This window comes from Microtus oregoni, unplaced genomic scaffold (genome assembly GCF_018167655.1).
Source record: "Microtus oregoni isolate MIOR12 unplaced genomic scaffold, Mior012 000014F_ref0000157, whole genome shotgun sequence".
Taxonomy (NCBI): domain Eukaryota; kingdom Metazoa; phylum Chordata; class Mammalia; order Rodentia; family Cricetidae; genus Microtus; species Microtus oregoni.
This window is the reverse complement of record NW_024543073.1, coordinates 23,515,468-23,537,022: the sequence shown is the minus strand read 5'-3', so window position 1 is coordinate 23,537,022 and position 21,555 is coordinate 23,515,468. Positions and strand designations below refer to the sequence as shown.

At 43.3% G+C, this 21,555-nt stretch overlaps 1 protein-coding gene across 2 annotated transcripts in view; it reads right to left on the bottom strand.

Annotated features, from left to right (window-relative positions):
* The window catches only part of Msh3 (mutS homolog 3), a 150,665-nt gene that overhangs the window by 15,429 nt on the left and 113,681 nt on the right, over positions 1 to 21,555 (bottom strand). The window contains exon 20 of one of the 2 annotated variants that reach the window (XM_041663394.1): positions 7,946 to 8,103. In XM_041663394.1, the coding sequence (XP_041519328.1) occupies positions 7,946 to 8,103 (158 nt within the window). The remainder of the gene's footprint in view (positions 1 to 7,945; positions 8,104 to 21,555) is intronic. The other variant, XM_041663395.1, reaches the window with a different exon arrangement.

The following is a 21,555-nucleotide window of genomic DNA, read 5'->3' as shown; positions in this document are numbered from 1 at the left end:
TTTTCTAGAGAAGCTGAGCAGACACTGAGGGAAAAGAAGGCTCATTACCCAGCCACTGATGCCGCAAGTCACATGGAAAGTGTTTTCTGACAAAGTGATTTGTTGTTAGCTCTCCTTCATGACCACCATGTCTATGTATTTGAGTTTGGCTGAATGCAATCAACAGATCTGAGGGAATCCTCCATTTCAATCTTTGTCCTAGACCAAGAGCCTTTCGTCAACCATGGTCTCTTACCATCTCATATCATAGTCACTTTTTTTTTTTTGCCTAAAATAACTTCTTGCAGCAAAGTAGGATGTGTAGAAAATAATCAAGAGCTTGTAATTTCATATTAAATCAACAAGATGAATACTGAATAATGATTCTTAAGTTCTTCAGATGTTAAAAGGTATTGGAGATTTAGGGAATTCTAGAACAAATGTTAGCACGTTTGTCTGGTTTATGTTCAACTGTAGTAAAAATGGAAATTGCATTCTTTAGCTTTCTTCTCAGACAGAGGCTACAGTTATGTGATTAAGACCAAATCAACCGATATTTTTAGGAGTGGCAGCTGACTAATCTTCCTAATCCCCCTGCCATCCCATAACCCGTATATAGGTCAACACAGCGACAGAAGCTAACTGGAGAAAAGAAATGATTACTTCTTTGAACCAGTTTCTACAATCAAGAACACTTCCAGGAGATTTTGAGAGATTGTTTTTAATGAGATCTTGATATTTTGAGTTAGTGTGCTACATGTTTTCTCAGTGACAGAAAATGGAATGGCCTCTCTCCAGATCACAATGCCTGGGCTTTTGCAAAAAAATGCTTGGGGCTTAAATATTAAATTCTCAAAAAAAACATTAGTTACTTGTCTTACAACAGGATCCTTTGGCATCAGGTACCTTAAAAAATCAAGAATGAGACAGGTAAGAAAACTTCCCATCTTACTGATGGGGTCACAGAGACTGGGTGTGGAAGGATGGGGTCACAGAGGCTGGTGTGGAAGGATGGGGTCACAGAGGATGGGTGTGGAAGAATGGGGTCACAGCAGCTGAAGTGTGGAAGGATGGGGTCACAGAGGCTGGGTGTGGAAGGATGGGGTCACAGAGGCTGGGTGTGGAAGGATGGGGTCACAGAGGCTGGGTGTGGACAGAATGGGGTCACAGAGGCTGGGTGTGGAAGGATGGGGTCACAGAGGCTGGTGTGGAAGGATGGGGTCACAGCAGCTGAAGTGTGGAAGGATGGGGTCACAGCAGCTGAAGTGTGGAAGGATGGGGTCACAGAGGCTGGGTGTGGAAGGATGGGGTCACAGAGGCTGTGGGGTGGAAGGATGGGGTCACAGAGGCTGGGTGTAGAAGGATGGGGTCACAGAGGCTGGGTGTGGAAGGATGGGGTCACAGCAGCTGAAGTGTGGAAGGATGGGGTCACAGAGACTGAGTGTGGAAGGATGGGGTCACAGAGGCTGGGTGTGGAAGGATGGGGTCACAGAGGCTGGGTGTGGAAGGATGGGGTCACAGAGGCTGGGTGTGGAAGGATGGGGTCACAGAGGCTGGGTGTGGACAGAATGGGGGTCACAGAGGCTGGGTGTGGAAGGATGGGGTCACAGAGGCTGGGTGTGGAAGGATGGGGTCACAGAGGCTGGGTATGGAAGGATGGGGTCACAGAGGCTGGGTGTGGAAGGATGGGGTCACAGCAGCTGACATGTGGAAGGATGGGGTCACAGAGGCTGGTGTGGAAGGATGGGGTCACAGAGGCTGGGTGTGGAAGGATGGGGTCACAGAGGCTGGGTATGGAAGGATGGGGTCACAGAGGCTGGGTGTAGAAGGATGGGGTCACAGAGACTGGGTGTGGAAGGATGGGGTCACAGAGGTTAAAGTATGGAACGACTGGGTAAGTAACAGTCATAGGGCACAGGATCTTAAACAAGAAATAAAGGATGTTCCTTAGCATTCCATTGCCAGGTGTAGTGAGCACAGACTGATGTGCCTTTCAAAAGTGCTGAGGGAATGAAAGTGAAATATTCCCACCACAAAAAACATCAAGTACTTGATGTCACGCCAAGTCAATTATTATCATACTGTACCATTATTACATGCTATACTCCTAAGTCAGAATATTACTTTTTACCCAATGACCTTGTATAGTTAGTTATAAGTTCTCAGTTCACAACCAGTAACAAGTGTGGCCAAGTGTGGTAACACAATTCTGCAGATTGAGAGGTCTGTGTATTTGAGAGGCTGAGGCAGGAAGATGGTGAGCTTTAGGCCAGCTTGGGGTTACACTGTGAGACCATGAAATACACGAAAAAATGACAAACAACTGAATGTATTTCAGATAAAAGGATAGTAATAATAATAACCCCAAAGATTTGTTAGTTTTAGTTTTGTTTGTCCCTTGAAGCAGTAGGGATCAAACCCAGGGCTTTGTACATATGAGGCAAATACTATATGTAAACAAAATGCACATGCAAATGCCACAGGGCTGATTAGGTATGCTTTCTACCAAAGAAGTTAAAAACATACGTCCACGTAAAGACCTACACATGGATGTTTTGTTTTTAGAAACTTTATTCATAATTTTTGAATCTCGGAAGCAATTCAGATGTCTTTTAGTGTGGAAATGGTAAGCAAATATACACTGTGCTAATCTAGAGAATGGAGCATCATCCAATACGGAAAAGAAACCAACTGTCAAGCCCTAGAAAACCCAGAGGAAGCTTCAATGTGGATTATCAAGAGAAGGAAGACTATGGGGCAAACGGGACTCACAAGATACTCCAAGAAAGGACAAAACTATAGACGCAGAGTAAAACGATCCACAAGAACCAGCAGCTGAGGAGAGGGAAGAACGAATAAACAGGGCACAATAAAGGATCTTCAGGAAGGTGACTCTGTCCAAACCAAAATGAGTCTTCATGTAAACCATGAACTCTGGCCGATGATGCTACAGCAAGGTAGCTCTGTCTGCTGGACCACTCTGCTAGCGGACACTGACACTAGGGCAGACTCTGCACACACAAGGCAGGAACCTCTGGAAATTATCTATCCTTTTTTCTTAGTTTTCTGTGAACTTAAAACTACCTCAGCTAAATTATAAAACCTTTTTCTTTTAAACAAAACAAAACTAAAACAGAGTTTAAGTTCTCTCCATCACACCCTCCTGAAAATAGTATCTTCAGGGAACTACAGGCAGAGGATCCATCTGGACCCACATCACGAGACTTTGATTCAAGTAAATGTATTAAATTCACATTTCCCACAAAAAGGGAGCAGTGAGGTATCTCATCTTTGCTACACAACTAAACACACCAGAGACCTTCCTGAGGCAAGATTCCTGAAGCCACTCAAGAAAGAGGGATTTGCTCCTTTAGTTAAACACCTTCTATCATATGGTCTTTAGTGTGGGCACTGAGAACTGAGAAGAAGATGCACACATCAGAGATGCTTTCTTTCTGTCCATGAAGGATGCATTCTATTCTGTGCATTCTTCAGTTTGTGTCCAGTATTTGCAGAGTCAAACTAAAGTGGATGAACAAATTGGCTCTCTGCTCAAAGCAAACATATGAAATACTATTAAGCACCGAGCGTCCATTACCTTTTAACTCTATCTCAAGACAAACACCCCATGCCATCCTGAATACGGGTCCTCCCAGCACTAGGTACCACAGGGGGAGATGTGGGCAGCACACCGTCACATTATTCACTAGGGGCCAGTTACTGTAAACAGCTCCATCCATAAACATTTTATTGGCATAAACAGAAACAATGTTGAGAGGAGAGGACAACTGTTTTGCTTTTCTCAAATGACTTTCTAACCACACTAATAACTCACTGCTTTTCTCAAACTTAATTACCTAATCTGAACTGAATAAAGCTTATACTAGTACTCATATATCACGAAGACAAGCAATAGCTCTGACCACAGTGATGGCCTAGATGCTTGGGAACAGGCATCTCACTGATGAGCACACACATCCTAATATACTGATTTAAATACATCACTTAGAACCAAATAAAGATGTTGGTCAAAAGATTACTTTGACTCAGGACTGCATTCATGTGACCTTATAATAGTCAAGAGAAACGATGCCCAATCATCAATGTACTGCAGTTTTCCCTCCATCTCCTCCCTATGGCATACCGCACGAGCCACAGCAGACATGCCATTGATAACTATGGACCACACGAATTTAAGCCCAATGTTCCAGATGTCCAATAAAACACAAAAACAAGCAGCTTAAAGTCTGGAGCCAAATCTTATGCAAACATTTCACTCAGTTTAGCTACAGTCTATTTCTCAATGGATACAAAAAGGATTTTTGAGTAACAATGATGTAATTTGAAGAATCACTTTTACTGGAAGAATTGCAATGCATATTAAATAAAGATTACAACCACGTAATTCCCTAATTTGAGGCTATTCTGACATGAACTTTTAAAATGTCAGTGCTTAGGTACCACCTCAGAGATTCCAGTTAGAAATCATAAAGACTGGGCTTAGATAGAGAGCAGCATTTTAAACACGTAGCTACTTATGAATCACAGTAGAGAACCCATCCTGTATCAGAGCAAACCTGACTCGACACATGATCCTTCAATTTAGATTCTGCTGTCTGGGCAGCCAACCAAAAAGGATGAAGAGGAAGCAGCCATTGGATTATAATGGGAGACTGGCAGACGTGAGGGAGGATGGGGCATTCTCCAAAGGTTTTTGTAATAAGCACAGTGTGTACTTGGGGGAAGGGACTAAATCTCCCTAGCGTCAAAAACAACAAAAATCTACCAGATGATGGTACTTCATATAAGGGACACTAAATAATAGAAATGAACACGTTCCTCCAACAGTCTGGAGGGCACAGAGAAATGCACCAGATGGGTATTTCTTGTTCTAACTCAGCATTAAACACGAGGACAGACTTCACACACTGCTCCTAACTGGCATGGCCTCATTGGAGAACTTGAAAGATGACGTTCTTTACAACTGAACAATTCTACTCCTCAGTGTAGACTCAGTGTAGACTTCTGCACAGCACATGATGTGTAAGTCAGTGTCATGGGCACCCAGAAGCTACTTTTGCTCAAAGACATCAATTCATCATCGGCCTCATAAGGTAAGCAGGATGAAAGCCTGGCGTCTCTGCCTGCATTCTGTATCTAAGCAACTGACACTCCCCATCAAGTGACATGAGGCTCCAGGGAAGCTACCACAGTAATGACTTATGACACAAGAGGCCAAAGTGCGGAGCAGAGGCGATCATCACCTGCGACCTAGACCACACTATGACCAAGACCACTTCATCATGCAAACCTTCCCCTTGTCTCAATCTGTCTTCTTTTTAAACCTACACTCATGTCTGTATGCTGAGGACGGACTTGGGGATCACAGGGCCCTTTATCTGCTTCTCTCCTTCCTCTGCCTTTTGCTGTTGTATTGGGATGGTTGGTTGAGCTCAGGCCACTGGGGCTTGTGAGCCAGAGGTTAGGCCCCAGTGCTCAAGAAACACAAGTACCAATACTGTTTACATCTGTAAGAAATTGAAATCACGCTAACTGCCTGCCAAGGAGCATGCGGTACAAGTATACAACACAGCATAGTAACTGGTATAGTAGCATATATACCCACACAGTGGCATTTATAAATATAACAAGGGGAGAAAGCCACTCACAGATGAGTATGGTACAGTTCTCATAAAATTTAAAACTATACCAAATGTTGTTAGTTACTATTTCAAGGAACGTCTCCACAGCAAATGTAGAGAAAGGCACCGGATGAACAGACCACAACTGGCTGGATGTCGTAACAAGGACGTTTTTGTTTCCCTTACATTCCAGTATACCATTAGATAGTTGTCGCAGTCCACCTCTCACTTTACAATCAAATGGCTGAGCCGGACAGGCCTCCAGTCTTTACTAGTCATCCAGTCTGGACACCCATCATTTATTCCACTGCTTCCCTTGTCGAGATTCTGCTCACAGAATCCCCATGTGCTTAAAGATTCCTGCGTCCGTGTTCCTCCTGTAACCTGGGGACAGAGCTAAAGATCTGAATGGATTTAGGTTTGGTGTTTGGGCCAGACAACATCATAGCCTGTGTTTCCACCCTGTACCAGATGTTGGACTATGACCTAGATCCCTAGGTACCTTAAGGGCGATGCTGTGATCCACATTATCCTTTCTTGCTAATAGGTCACAGAGTTTCAGTAAGAAAAACTTCCCCTCAAGTCAAGAGAGTTACTTCATTTTTCTCCAAAGTAACTCAACATTATTTTTGGTTTAGGTATCATGTGACTCATTCCAACAACCTCCCAAAGTGATCAATACATTCATGATTGTTAGGATTATAGATAGTTGGACATAATCTCTCCTCTGAAAACAACTAAAACATGTGCAAACCTACACTCACAAACAAAAATAGAACCAACCAGTCCCTCCTTAGGCCTCTGGCATCCTCTTCTTGGCCACTCTTCTCCAACGGCACCTCATTGCGGACTCACTCCACAGTCCCACTCACTGGAGTGTGGGCCTGACACCTCTAGTGTTGCTAGTGATGCTGCTCTGCTAGGAACAGAGGGGAGTTTTCAGCCTCCATCTTGCTGTCTTTCAGCACCACTGACTGTCTCTCTTGCCCCCTAAGACTCCATAAAGAAAAAGCTAGGCATAATGGTACAGCACTTGGGAGTTAGCCAGTCAGCATCTTGGGACTTGCTGGTCAGTCAGCTTAGCTTAGTTAGCGAACCCCAGGTCCCACTGAAAGATCCTGTCTCAAAGAAACAAGATGGACAGCTCCTGATTCTGGAAGAACATCCACGTTGACCTCTGGCTTCCATATGCTTGTGTACAAACATACATCTTCCCTCCCTCCCTCCTCCCATCCCTCCCACTCTCTCCTCTCTCACCTCCAGACTGTAGTGTTCTGTTTCAGCAGTAGCAAACTGTCCATACCAGATGTACATACCACTGTTATCCCTGACAACTCATCTCACCTCCAACACTGTATGCATCTCTCACTGAGACCTGATTTACTTCAGGCTCTCCTGGAGGGCCTCCTACAGTTCTTTCTCTCACTGTGCCATTAACATGATGCTTGAACATGCCACTGTGTCTGAAGCCCTTGCTTTCTCCCTTGACTAGAGAATCCATCCTTTAGTGAGACCTTCAAAAGTCAAAAGAAAGACTGTTTCAATGTGCAGATTTTCAGGTATTTCAGTATCTGCCCAAGTTCATTAATATTGGTGATGGGCTAAATTCTGGTATGATTCAAGGGTCAAGTGTCTAACTATGAAGTTGGACAGTAATAGACACACTACATAGAGAGCGTGGTTATTATATAGTGTTATGTTTACATATATTGTTTACTTAAATATTATAGCACAAGAGATACAGACCATTCAGGAACTGACAAATCAGGAGATATGTAACAGATCAAGCATAAATTCCTTTTAGTAAAACCAGGATAGTCTATTCATATTGTTAAGAAAGCATGAAATTAAGTTTACATATTGACGTTAGTAAGCCCTGGCCAGTTACATGTAATGTTTGAGAGCAGAAATAAATGTAAATTAAACAATCTTGCTTGGTACTTCCACCTCAACAATGGGGAGGGTTGGGTTTCTGCTTCCCATGCTGGAGGGCACCATAACTTCTTTTCTCCATTTAAATGATTTTTTCTTCAGAGCCTTTTAGCTAAGTCTGAGTGTAGATACTAATTTCCTCTCTAAGATTTTGTTTAAAGGACTCATTTAAAAAAACTTGAAAAAAAAAAAAAACTTGCTGCAGAAAAATGACACCCTAGGCCTCTTCCATGTTGACATCTGAGATGACAAATGATATATGTCCCTGAGCCCTGAGAGTTTTAAGTGCAAACCCACTCATCCAAACATGTACATGTACGTAAAAGGAGAGGTGTGATAATGTGGCCCAGGCTTACACTAAGAGACACATTCAAAGAGAATGAATGCTTTACCTTGTGAAAACAGCATCCACGATCCCAATCGTCGCTTCCTCTGCAGGAACGTAGGAACCGATCTGAGCCATGATAGCAACCAGGGCAACCTGCTTTATGTAGGAGCTCTTCCCACCCATGTTTGGGCCAGTGATTATCATTACTCTCTCAGAGTCCTGCTGGAAACAAACAAACATGAAATTTCACTTTTGTACCAGAAGGGGATTAGAATGGTTGTTTTTTTTTTTTTTTTGTGGAGTGCAGGCTGACATAGGGTCTCACTATATAACCTGGGCTAGCCTTCAGCTCACTGTGTAGACCAGACTGGCTTCATATTTAAATCTCCTACCTCCACTTGCCAAGAACTGGAATTAGAAGTATCTTCTACCATCTTGACTTGGAAGAGTTTTCATTTTGTTTTGATTTTCATGTGGTATCTACAATTCATCCCACAAAAGGGGCTTCATTAGGCAAAGTATTGCCATGTGGAATACTTATACATGTCATTGAATTAATCCATTTTTCCATTCCTACAACAAAATGCCTGGGACTGGGTAATTTGTTAAAGAAAGAGTTTCATTAAGGTCAGCGTTCTAGATATTCGACAGCATAGTGTTGACTTGTTCTCAGGCCTGGTAAAGGTTTCACAGTGGATGGCAAAATGGTGGGAATACAATCCAGTGGTATTCACTTTGCAGACAGAAAGAGAGAAGTTGTGAGAAGCCAATTTCCCCTTTTTTATAAAAACTCATTCTCATAAAAAAAAAACAATCCATTCCAGAAGACCAGCATTAATCTTTTCTTAGGGCAGTACCCCCATGACTTCATTATCTTCTATTTGGCTCCATCTCATTGGGGGTAGGGATAATGATGACAAAAGATACACAGATGGCCAGCAAGAATATGAAAAGGTGAGCAATTTCAATAAGGAAAATGACATCCAGAAGAGATACTTCACATGTATAGGATAATAATCAGCAGGAAAGAAAGAAAAGGAAGAAAGCCAGTCATGGTCATCAATGTCAAATTTTGGCAAAGATGAGAAAGGAGCTGGAAATTTATTCTGCTGTGGGAGAAAACCCTGTACACCATTTTGAAAAGCTGCAGTAATATCTGCTAAAGCTAAAAATAAGACATAGCCAAACAGTCCTGCTCCCGTACACACATTAATGGAAATGAGTGTGCTATACAGCGAAAGACACGGAAAAGACTGTTGGCAGCAGTGCCTCTGATAGTCAGAGCTGGAGTATCTCACGTCTCCCCATCCCGGAACACATAAACGGTAGAGGCATCAAACGTGTGCAGATGTAGGAGAAGGCCAACAGTGCAAAAGAAAGCCTGGTAGCCAAGGACCGGGCAAGTGAGCCAACAGAGACATCGCTGTCCTTAAACAATGGCAGGAAAATGGTTGGCTGGATGAAAATGAGTAACATCTCAAATCTTATGAAACCTATTCTAGGTAGATTGAAGAATAAACTGTGAAAAGCAAAACTCACCACACTTTAAAAAGAAAACATAGGAGGAAAGGCGGGAAATGAGTTACTTAGGGAAAACATAAAACAATTCTGCCCAGGCCAAACATAAATGTATATGATGTGCATCAAAATGTAAGTAAAAGACTGCTTAGAACCCATTCTCTTTGGAGGGACACCATGCTCAGCCTAGATACAGTGGAGAAGGCCTGGGTCCTGCCTCAAAGCAATGTGCTAGACTTTGTTGACTCCCCATGGGAAGCCTTACCCTCTTTGAGGAGTGGGTGGGGAGTGGTATTGGGGGAAGGTGGAAGGAGTGGGAGGAGGGAAGGGAGTGGGAACTGGGATTGATATGTAAAATGAAAAAAAATTTTCTAAATAAAATAATAATAAGATAATAAAAAATACTGTTCGTAGCTGCCTCAAACTGTTTATCAACAGATAAACTATGATACAACTGCACAGAGACAGCATGACAAGGAAGAACACAAAGATATAAAAAGCAGCGTTTATATAACTCCTACCTCTTAACAACACTGAAATAGTGGGGGACAGGCAAAGGATACAAATAGGCTATTTGTAGGCAAAGAAACAGAAGATCTAAAAGCATATTAGCAGGAAAGTGTAATCAGAAGCATTGTCCAGGAGCGCTACAAGCTATTCCTAACATCTACATGAAAGAATAGCTGAAAATAGCCAAGGAAAGTGAAATCTATACACTGTAGTGACAGCAGTTTTCCTGTGCTCACTGTGGCAAGATTCACAGTGGCCAAGAAATGGAAACAAGCCATCAACATCAGAGGACCTAGCAACAGATGAAAGGCAAAGGAATAATATCCCATTGTATGATAATATTATGATACCTACATACAATGGAATATTATTCAGTCATAAAATAGATGATAAATTCTGTTATTTGCAGCCAAATGGATGAAACCAAAGGCCACTATGATAAGTTAAGTAAGCCAGGCACACAAATCAAATTCATATGTAAAATATAAAACTCTTGAACACATTCAGGAGGGGATGAACCAGAAGCTGAGAGGGCAAAGGGATAAAGGGAGAAGTTATGCTCTAAACTGCTGTCACACTGGAGTAAGAAGCTCCGTGCACTGCACAGCAGGCTGACCCCAGACAGTGCGGTCACACTGGAGTAAGAAGCTCCGTGCACTGCACAGCAGGCTGACCCCAGACAGTGTGGTCACACTGGAGTAAGAAGCTCTGTGCACTGCACGGGAGGCTGACCCCAGACAGTGCGGTCACACTGGAGTAAGAAGCTCCGTGCACTGCACAGCAGACTGACCCCAGACAGTGCGGTCACACTGGAGTAAGAAGCTCCGTGCACTGCACAGCAGACTGACCCCAGACAGTGTGGTCACACTGGAGTAAGAAGCTCTGTGCACTGCACAGCAGGCTGACCCCAGACAGTGTGGTCACACTGGAGTAAGAAGCTCTGTGCACTGCACAGCAGGCTGACCCCAGACAGTGTGGTCACACTGGAGTAAGAAGCTCTGTGCACTGCACAGCAGGCTGAACCCAGACAGTGTGGTCACACTGGAGTAAGAAGCTCTGTGCACTGCACAGCAGGCTGACCCCAGACACTGCGGTCACACTGGAGTAAGAAGCTCTGTGCACTGCACAGCAGGCTGACCCCAGACACTGCAGTCACACTGGAGTAAGAAGCTTGGTGCACTGAACAGCAGGTGACTCCAGACACTGATGAGGCACTGTGCTTCAAGAGCTGGAAAGATGCAGAACGCACTTACTGTGTGAAATATCTGTTTCTCTACTAATTCTAACACCTATTTCCAGTATCAAACTGTGTGTCCCAGGGAACACTTTGACTCCTTGCAAAGTCAGAAATGGCAGTGAAGACCAAAGCCTGTGAAGCTCATTTCCAACTGGCCTTCTCCCTGACCTTTCTGACCTCTATGCTCACTTCCCAAGCCAAAGAGCAGTTTCATTGCTTAATATAATACCATTACATGATGAAAATTGTCCTAGGATAGTTTGAAAATGTAGGGACTTGTCTGTGTAACTGTGTTAAAATACAGACTATAAAATACAAACACTCACAGTTATGTATTAAAAAGATGAATGAAGCCGATAGTGATGACACACGCCTTTAGTTCCAGCACTCAGGAGGCAGACACAGGCAGATCTCTAAGTTCAAGGTCATTTTGGCCCATAGAGTGAGTTCCAGGACAGCCAAGGATACAGAGAGAAACCTTACAAAAAAAAAAAAATCAAAATGCATAAATAATACTTAAAACAAAAAAAAAATAGAAAAGGTAAATAAAATGCCAAGAGTATTTGTCAAAATGCCAACAGCAGCTTCCTCTGATTAAGGAGCAGTTTCCTCTCCTTTCTCACTTTTTTCACACTGCAAACCTTAGTCCCTAACTTACTCAAAACCGGCATCTGCGGGAAGCCAGCACTGATATCCATGTAGTAAATACATATTATGCTGAGGACCATGCAAAAAAATACGAAGAGATTTGTCTGTAATATCAGTTTCTATGAGAATCTTGACAAAGAACGAAACCCACAGGCTGGGAAGGTAAAGGAATAAAGATGGGGGCTGGAGAGGTGGCTCAGCAGTTAAGAGCACTTGTTGCTCTTGCACAGGATCCAGATTCAATTCCCAGTACCCACATGGAGGCCATTTGTAACTCCTGCTCCAGGAGGCCCGCCCCTTCTTCTGACAGCCTTCAAACTAGGCATGCACATGGCGCACACACTTATTGCAGGCAAATGCTTATACACAAAAATAAATCTTTAAAAGCTATTCAAAGAGGAATAAATATGAATAAAGAATGGGCCCATATAGCAGGAAAAGTGGTTTCTACAAAAGGGTTCAGGCAGGCTGATGTGCTTCTCCAGGCCTCAGTTTCTTCCCCTTAAGATAAAGACAGTTAAATTAAATGGTCTCTTAGTTTAAATTCAGTCACAGGACATGAAAATGTGGAGCCAAAGCAGAGGTCCTACACTGTAGCCAAAGATTTCCCTATACACGCCCTGGAGAGGGCGTCTGGGGAGCTCCTTTGCTCTGTTGTGTGGGTAAAGAAATGCCCAGGGAGGCTGGACACATTGCAGCTGCTACTATGAAGGAGGATGTTCTGGCCACCTCTATATTTGTGAAGCTCAGTTAAGAACAACTTTTCAACTCACTAAACCCAACTGCTCACAGGTGACAAATGGTGTATTCTTTTATAAAAAAATGTTTTAAGATTTATTTATGTGTATGAGGGTTTTGCTTGTATGTATATAAACATACTACATGTGCCTGGTGCCTGTGAAGGTCAAAACAGAGTATTAGATTCCCTAGAACTGGAATTATGGATGGCAGTGAACCAACATGTGGGTTCTGGGAACTGGATCCAGGTCTTCTGCAAGAGCAACATGTGCTCTTAACAGCTGAGTCAGTGCTCCAACCCCAAATGGCACTTTCTTAACCAACCCTAAAAGACCTCCAATAAGAGGCATAACAAACATAAACAGGACACACAACAGTTAAGAATCATCAGGCACTGAGATACGTACACACTTCCTGTGTCCCCCTTTGTTGTCCCCACTCTGTAGGCAACTGCAGTGACTTCTGGCTGGGTACTCACATGGCTGAGGGATAAGTGAGTCCTCTCAGCCTCCTTTCTTAAGAGCACTAATCTTATGCAGGAGGAGTCCACTCTTAAGATCTAATCAACTCCAATGATTAGAAACATGTCTCTTAATGCTATTGACTTGATACTTAGGATTTCCATGTTTGACTCTGGAGGGGGACACGACATGCTGGCCGTGCAGTGGATCTTCTCAGAGGCCTGAGCTAATCATGGCAGCTGCTCTGCCCACCACTACTTGAGTAACTGACTGCCTCTTTTCAGAATTGCCATCCGCACAGTTTGTTTGCAGCAGGCATTCCTAGTTAGTCCCTTCCGGGCCCAACTCTTACCTAGTCAACACTTCTACCAGGTTCCCTTGGTGCCACAAGACTTGATGTTTGCTCTTCAGTGACCAGCCAGGAGCCTGGCTCTAGACTCAGTCTTGTCTCAAGGCTCTTCCACAGGTTTGAGCCTCCCTTAGCCAGGATGTGTGCTGAGCCCCTCTGCCCGTCATTCTCCGTTACAGTCACCCATTCCATTTTCTTTGTTTCCTCTCTGAAATGACCTTATCTTGCTTGCTTGTTACTACCCATCTCACTGCTAGAAGTTCCCATGATAGATGAGTCTGATAGTCGAATGTGTTACAAAGGCGATGCCTACCACATTTATCTTTTAAAAGCAATGTCTGCATTATCTTTAAAAATTAGGGAGATATGAGTCTTTTTCTTCATCCCAAGATGACACAGTAAAGAAGATAATGACCAAGGACTTCACCGACCCATTTAATGTGCTCATCTATCTTCTGGATAGGATAGGTATCTGAGGTACCACACATCAAAGGCTTCATAACACACATTAAATCTGTCCAGAAGAGCACTAAGGATGAGTGAGCATTCCCTAAGAGAACAGTCTAAAGTCATTGTTAGCACGAGTAAACATCCTAACAGGACAGAACAAAGCCAAAACTTGGCCAAACTCCCTCTGCACCCAAGGAAGCCTACTGAAGTGAATGGGAGTGTACACAACTGGACTACTCAGACAGCCAGTGCCAGGTCACACACTGAGCAAATCTTAAGAGACCACAGAGAAGAAGAGATGGATTAAGATGAGCAGAGGCAAACAGAAGCTGCAAGGACCACACAAAGAGGCCTGACATGTTGGACAGAATGCTATCTGATGAGCCAGTGGTAGATGGTAGGGGCCCTGCTGGAACCAAAGCACAGGTAACAAATGGCACTCAAAATTTTTCCCACACACATACAGAAAAAAAAAAAGGCTGTGGAATTTGAGCCCCTTTCTCAAGAGTCTGTCTTTAGCATGAGTGACATCTATCAGAACAGAGTTCAAAATTTAAGAGTCAAAATGTTGAGTAGAACTTGAAATAACCAAGCATCCACAACATTAAACATTATCTTCTTTGGGAAAGGTGAAAATTTAACAGCATGAGAAAGTCATAAAAAGGCTGGGAGACAGCTTAGTTAGCAAGTCCTGTGTAAGTTTGAGAACCTGGGTTTAGAACCCTACCACACACATGTAAAGCCAGGTGAAGTGGAACATGCCTGTAACCCCAGAGGCAGGAGATCCCTGGGTCTTGTTGAATAGCTAGTCAAATTGAATCAGTAAGTTCCAGGTTCAGTGAGAGAGCCTGTCTAACGAAATAGAGAATGACTGGGGAAGACACCCAATGTCAATGATCTGCCTTCCACATATACCCATGCACACACATGCACCTAAACATGTGTATGTGAGCGTGTATGCGCACATACAGGCGCGCGTGCGCGCACACACACACACACACACAAACACACAAGTTCATATGCATCATCTCACTTAGTTCTTACAACAGTTTCATGGAGGGAGGGTCATCTTATGCACTCTATCCTGGCCTCAAATTTATACTCCCCCTGCCTCCATCTCCTGATAGCAAGCATTACAAATGTGCACCATGGCCCCTTTGTTCTCATGTGTGGTGATTTCAATAAAAATGCCCTCCAGAGGCTCATAAGGAGTGGCACTATTAAAATGTGTGGCCTTGTTGGAGTAGGTGTGGCTTTGTTGGAGGTAGGCTTGAGGTCTCAGAAGTTCAAGGCAGGCCTAGTGACACACAGTCTCTTCCTGCTGCCTTCAGATCCAGAGGTAGAACTCTCTGCTCCTTCTCTAACACCAGGTCTGCCTGTGTACTGTCATGTTTCTCACCATGACAACAACAGAGCAAACCTCTGAAACTGTGAGTGAGCCCAAATTCAATGTTTTCTTTTATAAGAGTTGCAGTGGTCACGGTGTCTCTTCATGGCAATAGAAACTCCAATCAAGACAACATGTGACAGTGAAGAAACACAAAGGCTTGGGAAGCTAAGAGTCCTGCCCAGCAGAGCAGAGCAGAGCGCTGGCAGCAAAACTGCTGACAGAGTCTCACAAGGGACCTCTGCTCAATGACAAGGAGGCACAGACACTGTTAGATCAGGGAAGAGGCTTCAGCTTGGGGAACTTGGCTCTGCCACTGAGGACACTAGGATGACAGTCAGTCATAGTAGCCCCAAAGTCAAAAGTAGAAGAGAATCCAAAATTGTCACATGTTCATTTCTGAGACCCAGGTAAAAGCTAATTCTCTGCAAACTAAGCTTCCTTCCTTGACAGGCACAGATATTGACACCCATCTTTAAAGACTGTGGCAGAGCTATTTTTATAGTAGCTGCGGGCCACTGGAAAAAATGTCAGTTTTAATGTGCTTTAGTCCCTGAAAATGTCAATCAATGGCAAGTTGTAGAAAAGACTCACTCCACACAGCTCTCAGTCAAATCTCCACACCCGTAAGCTAGGGGAATGAGGAATGGAAAGGACAGCGAGGTTAGCAACTGAGAGACCAGGGCAGTGGCCTAGGCCTTTCTGATCCCACATCCTACCCACCTCAAGTTAAGCAGAGTAGTGAAGCAAGGCTGGTACCCAGGCTTTCACTTATGGCAGGGAGAACCAAGGCCCAATGACTACGGTGGACTGTTCCAGGTGACAGGGAAGCAATGGAAGAACAGAATTTAAATTTTTATATGCTATATCACAGCACCCTCTGTGCCCACATAACAAAATGTGATGTCTGGGAGGAATTTTAGGGCAGGAAGAAATACTACCATGGACAGATTTTTTTCTGGCTAAAGTGATGGTTAAGGTTCTATTCAGGGGGAAATATTTGTTTGGGGGTCTTGAAGAACAAACAAGAGTTCAATCAATGGGTATCAGTTAGGGAGAGGAAGAAAGAGGACCACGCTGGGCAGATACCAGCAATAGGTATTTTAAGAAAAGAAAATCAGTATCAATTGGAGAGGTGGCTGGATGGTTAAGTGGTCTGCTGGTCCTCTGGGATGTGAATTCACTTCCCAGCACCCACAGCAGGTGGCTCACAACCACCTAGATCCACTGTAGGAACTAATGCCCTTTAAGCCACCGAGAACATCCATACACAAAGTGTGCACCCACACAGAAACAAACTTACACATGAAAGTAAATAAATAAATCCTTTTCAAGTCAGTATCTAACAAATGTTTTCTCACTGTTCCAAACAGGAGAAAAGAACACAGGGTGCCATTCACGCTTCCCTTGGGGCTAGAGACAGGGTCCAGCAGCAAAGTGTCCATACAGCTTTTGCAAAGAACCTAAGTTCCCAGCACTCATATCAGACACCCCATACCCACCTGGAACTCCAGCTCCAGTCCATCTGATGACCTCTCCTGGCCTCCACAAGCACCAGCACTCATGTGCATATGCCCACACATAGACACGCAAGCAGACATAGAATTAAAACTACATCTTACAATGCTTCCTCCAAGCTGGCCCTGTGGTCATAAAAGTGGAAGAGCTGTCCCTGACCTCGGCAGGGTAGCACAATACGGTGAACCCTGTTAGTGCAGGTGTGGGTGAGCCAGCCCTCAAAGTGTGATCATGGGAGAGATGTCCCCCATTACCCATCTGTCTTGAAGCACCAATGTGGGGGAGAGCCGCCCTCCCTCTGATCAACTTCTGGGGCAAGTGGGAGAACTGGCCCTGTAGTCGTAAGAGCGAGAGAGTCAACCCTGCTAGTGTAGGTGTGGTGAGCCAGTCCTAGAGTAGTAAGCATGGGAAAGCTCCCCCATTTCACATCTGGTGGACCAACCCTACAGCTGCTCAGGCCCAGACCCGAGGTTATGACTTGGCCCGCCCCATTACCCACCCCATCTATGATCTGCTTACCCACCCCATCTATGATCTGCTGGAGCAGAAGGGACCTGACCTGCAGACCCACGTCACACGTTCCAATAGACGAACAAATAAGGGTGTTTCTACTACACACCATACACAGTCCTGGGCACTAAAGAGCCTCAGGTCACTTACTGATCTAGACCCCAGTACTTGCCTCTAGGGAACCGGGCAGTAGGTTTCCCACAAGCTAGAGAGATCCACACAGTTCAGTGGCTTCCTAGAGATCTCTGCACATTAGGCTCATAGTCTCTCCCACCCATCTTCCTAAAGCCACAGAGTTGAATTTAGATTTCTTTTTTTTTTTTTTTTTTTTTTTTTTTTCCAGATATAATAGGGGAATTTTTATTAGCATTTACTCCGGCCATATCTTTTACAGAACCACAAAACAAATGTGCTTATGTTTATTTGTGTTGTTGTTTTCTGAAAAGTCTGATTGAAGAGGCTTATTTTTTAGAAACGTATACAGTAGACATGAGATAAAAACTTTAAAGTGTCTTAGTGTGGTTTTACACTCGTTGTTTTGTTTTATTGGATGCTGGCTATGCCATGCCTTTTTATTTAGCCCATCCTCCTGTGTCACAGGTCTGTGATAAGTCAGTTGTCCCATGACATCAGTGGCTGGAATGCTACAGAACTACTCTGGAACACAGGAGCAGAGAGCAACAGAGCGACAGATGGGATGTGGTGTTCTGGAATGGAAAATTGGTGTGAAAAGATTCATTTAGAATCTTTAACAAAGCATTCTAGCATCTTCTGCAGATATATCTAAATTAAAATATGGCTGGTGGGGGGCATATTCCCATCAAAGGCACGCGCATTAAACTCAATAAAGCCGGCACTTGTCACTGTCTTAAATTAAACAACCTAATAAAACTAATGTGACAAAAGTAAATCCCATACCATAAACACTCTCATTATATAAAGGAAACGTGAGAGAGAAGAGGGAACCTTCTTCGTGATTAACACATTGCCTATTTCCAGGATCACCCGGGATTAGTCTTTTGTGTAAGCTTTCTGAAGACAAGGAAGGTCTGTGCCATGTTTTGTTAACTGTTTCTACTACTCAGCGTGGTGTTTAGCACATGGTGTTTCGTAACTCTGTTGAATGAATGGGTGCTGTAAAACAATGGAGGAGCACCGCAGGTGATAAAAGATAATTAATTATGCTCTCCAGGCCCAACACTGTGTTCTAAGTTTGTTGGAATCCTTAAAGAAATGAAAGAACGTAATTGCAATTCAACAAGAAGGAGTCATGTGTCCTTACTTAGGTTACTAATTCTGCTTTCTGAATTTAAGAAAGGAAGGAAAAGGTGATTGAAAAGAAATAGGTCTGTTCCTCTCTGTAATTCTGACTCGTCTATCAGCCCATCTTCTAATGATTATAGTGAGGTTACAATTCCAGGAAACAGGAGATGAGTTTAATAATGAAGTCCATTACTGTGCTCATTTTCATACCAAGTAGTGGCCTTAAGTCAGCCAACATCACTGAAGAGACAGTAAACAGTCTTTCTTACTCAACAGAACACAGAATATAGATCAAAGCACTAGATACGTTTGGTGCGTGGAGAAGGCTTTGCAGCACTCTAGTACTATAAACTGTGCCTTTATGTGGTTACTTAATTACTAGTGACACCTGCTCCCACAACCAGCAGAGGACGTTACTACTGCCACAATAAAACACGTTATTGAGAAGGTAAATAAAACCAAGCCTTGCATCTGAGATGATCTGATTCCAAAGCTCATGCTTTGTGTTAAATCTGTAATACAAAAAAAAAAAAAAATCCTGATATAAACGAAAGCTTTGTCGATCCTTCTCGAAGCAATAGACTAGTTATGTCCCATTTTTAACTAGCATTGTTGGGAAGTCAGGTGTGTGTAGTTGCTAATGAGATAACCCCTAGTTTCAGTGGTCTCAGTTCAACACTCAACAGGAGACGACCTGAGTTTAGACTTTGTTGCTCTTGCCCTCTCTCTTTGCAGTCTTTGCTCTTATCTTTCAGGTGGAGTCCTAGTTCCCCAGAGTGGGGTGGCAATCACCAGTGAATGTGGAGCACAGGGGAAACTGGAGTTTGTGGATTAGCTCAGGAAAGAACAAAAGATCAGCAATGTCAAAGAACATTTTATGCTTGATTTCAGGTCTCGGTGTTTTCAGTGTTGGAGAGACTTTTAAAAAAGAAAAAGACATGTTTATACCTAGGGTATATGTCTAGAATTGAAATCATGAAGGTTAGAAAGACAAGACATGCAAGGATCTGTCAAAGACTTAAGAATTGAGACTATCAGTCCCTCTATTTCCACCTATTGATAGTTCTTGATGTGGCTGTGTATACACTTTTAGTAATACTGGTCTCTAGTACAGCAATGTTCTATGTATAGTGTCTCTCTAGCTGGGACAATTTAATCTTTGGCAAAGATCAGGGTTCCAGGAAGCTAGGAAGTGATTGGCAACACAAGCTGGGAAGGAAATAAGTGGTTCAGAGCAGGTTGACAGCAGATGTGTCATTTGGCCATAGGAGCACAGAAGCTGTCCCTATGAGGTGAATTTAGATTTCTTATCTCAAAACCAAAATACAAGAACAACTTTGTTTTCAAAAGCCCATCCACCAGATAGCCAGACAGTCACAGGGCAGTTTTAACTGTCATGTCGTATCACGGACTGCTCTAATCAGTGTGTCCTGGTTTTGCACAGGGCCATCAGGATACACAGTACTGACTCCTTAACACTCAAGGTGACGGATGGGGCTAAGACAGCCACAGTCCTTGGGTCACTATCCTCTAGGCCAAAGTAAACTCTTCCTTCTCCTTTTATTTCAGTGTGCTGTCAAAAAGGTATCATTCCCTATGTGTTCAGGTAGCAAGTATGGCTGAAAAAGCACCACTTGTTCTAGACTATACCCATGTTCCAAGAAACTGTCAAAGACTCAGCTCCGGCAGCCTCTAGATCACTTTCCCATTCTGGGGATTAGTTTATCACAAGTATGCAGAGGTGTTACCCTGTAATATCTCATCTTTCTTCTACTTCTCCAGTGCAATGCTCTGTAAACTGTGAAATCCCCAATCCTGAAAAAGTAACATATTTTTTTTTTTCTGCAAGAAAAAGAGGCAAAACTTTAAAGTGAGATTTGGACGTTACTGAGGTGTCTCAGTAAATCCTCAGTGACAAATCTGAGTAGGAGCGTGCTGTGTGTCGGGGGCACGCTGTGGACCCGGCTATGACACCTCCACAGGCATGACACTCCCTGTCCTTGTCGAGACAGAACCCTCTGGGAGGCACATCAAAAAGAACAACCGTGGCTTAGGAGGATAAGAACAATGATGGGGGAAACACGGAGTGTAGGTGTGGGGTGTGGGATCATCGAAGCGTTGGTGAAGGAAGGCTTTGCGTCAGGAGACATCTGAGAGGGAGAAAAAGCAGAGTCTGAAATGGCGAAGTGGGCTGTGGGCATGCGGGGGCAGAGAGCGTGAGTGGGGACGGATGACATTCTAGGCAGAGGGAATACCATCTGCCAAGCCCGACGGCACAGTTATAGAGGACTACGAGAGCACACATCAATTCAGATGGGAGCATGGCGTGGCAAGTTAGAAGAGGCTACAGGGGAAAGGGAGTGGACGTGGACAGGATGGAGGATGTAGGGACTGAAGGACAAACCCTTAGAAGAGATTCCTAAAACTGTGAGAGAAGCGAGCAAATGGTTTCTTTGCTATGAGAACTCTAGTGATATCACAGAATACAGAACCCAAGAAAGCTAGAATAGTTGAGATGTCTGAAAGGCTAATTTTCAAAACAATGTAACTATCAGAAGTAACAATGATACCTAACTTTGAGGGCATTTCTGTCAGGATATAGTTTATAAATTAATAGGCAGTTTATAAATTAAAATAGTACATGTTAGATTGAGTTTTACATAGTAAGTTCTTTCTCTACACTATCCCTGTATATAAATTTATACCCTGAAAGCAGAATGCAGTTCACCATAGCAACAGTCTATATCAACTCCTACTCAAGTTAGGAAAGCTTATGCAAAAAAAGTGAATATTCTGGAACACTCTAAACTGCCTAGTAGGAAAAAAAACCACTCAGTTTATTTTGTAAAGAATTAAATACAAGAGTTAATGATTTTTTTTTTAAAATGTCTTTGTAATTAGAAGGCTACTGTATTTGTTCAAACCTGACTTATTAACAATATAATACGTTCTGGTTTTGTTTAAAAAGAGGAAAATGAAAATAAAAGAAAAAGATATAAAAAGAGAAACTAACAAACAAGGCATCAATGCTAAGGATAAGGTTGTTTAATGAAGAGGATGAGCATGGGCAGTAGAGAACATTTTC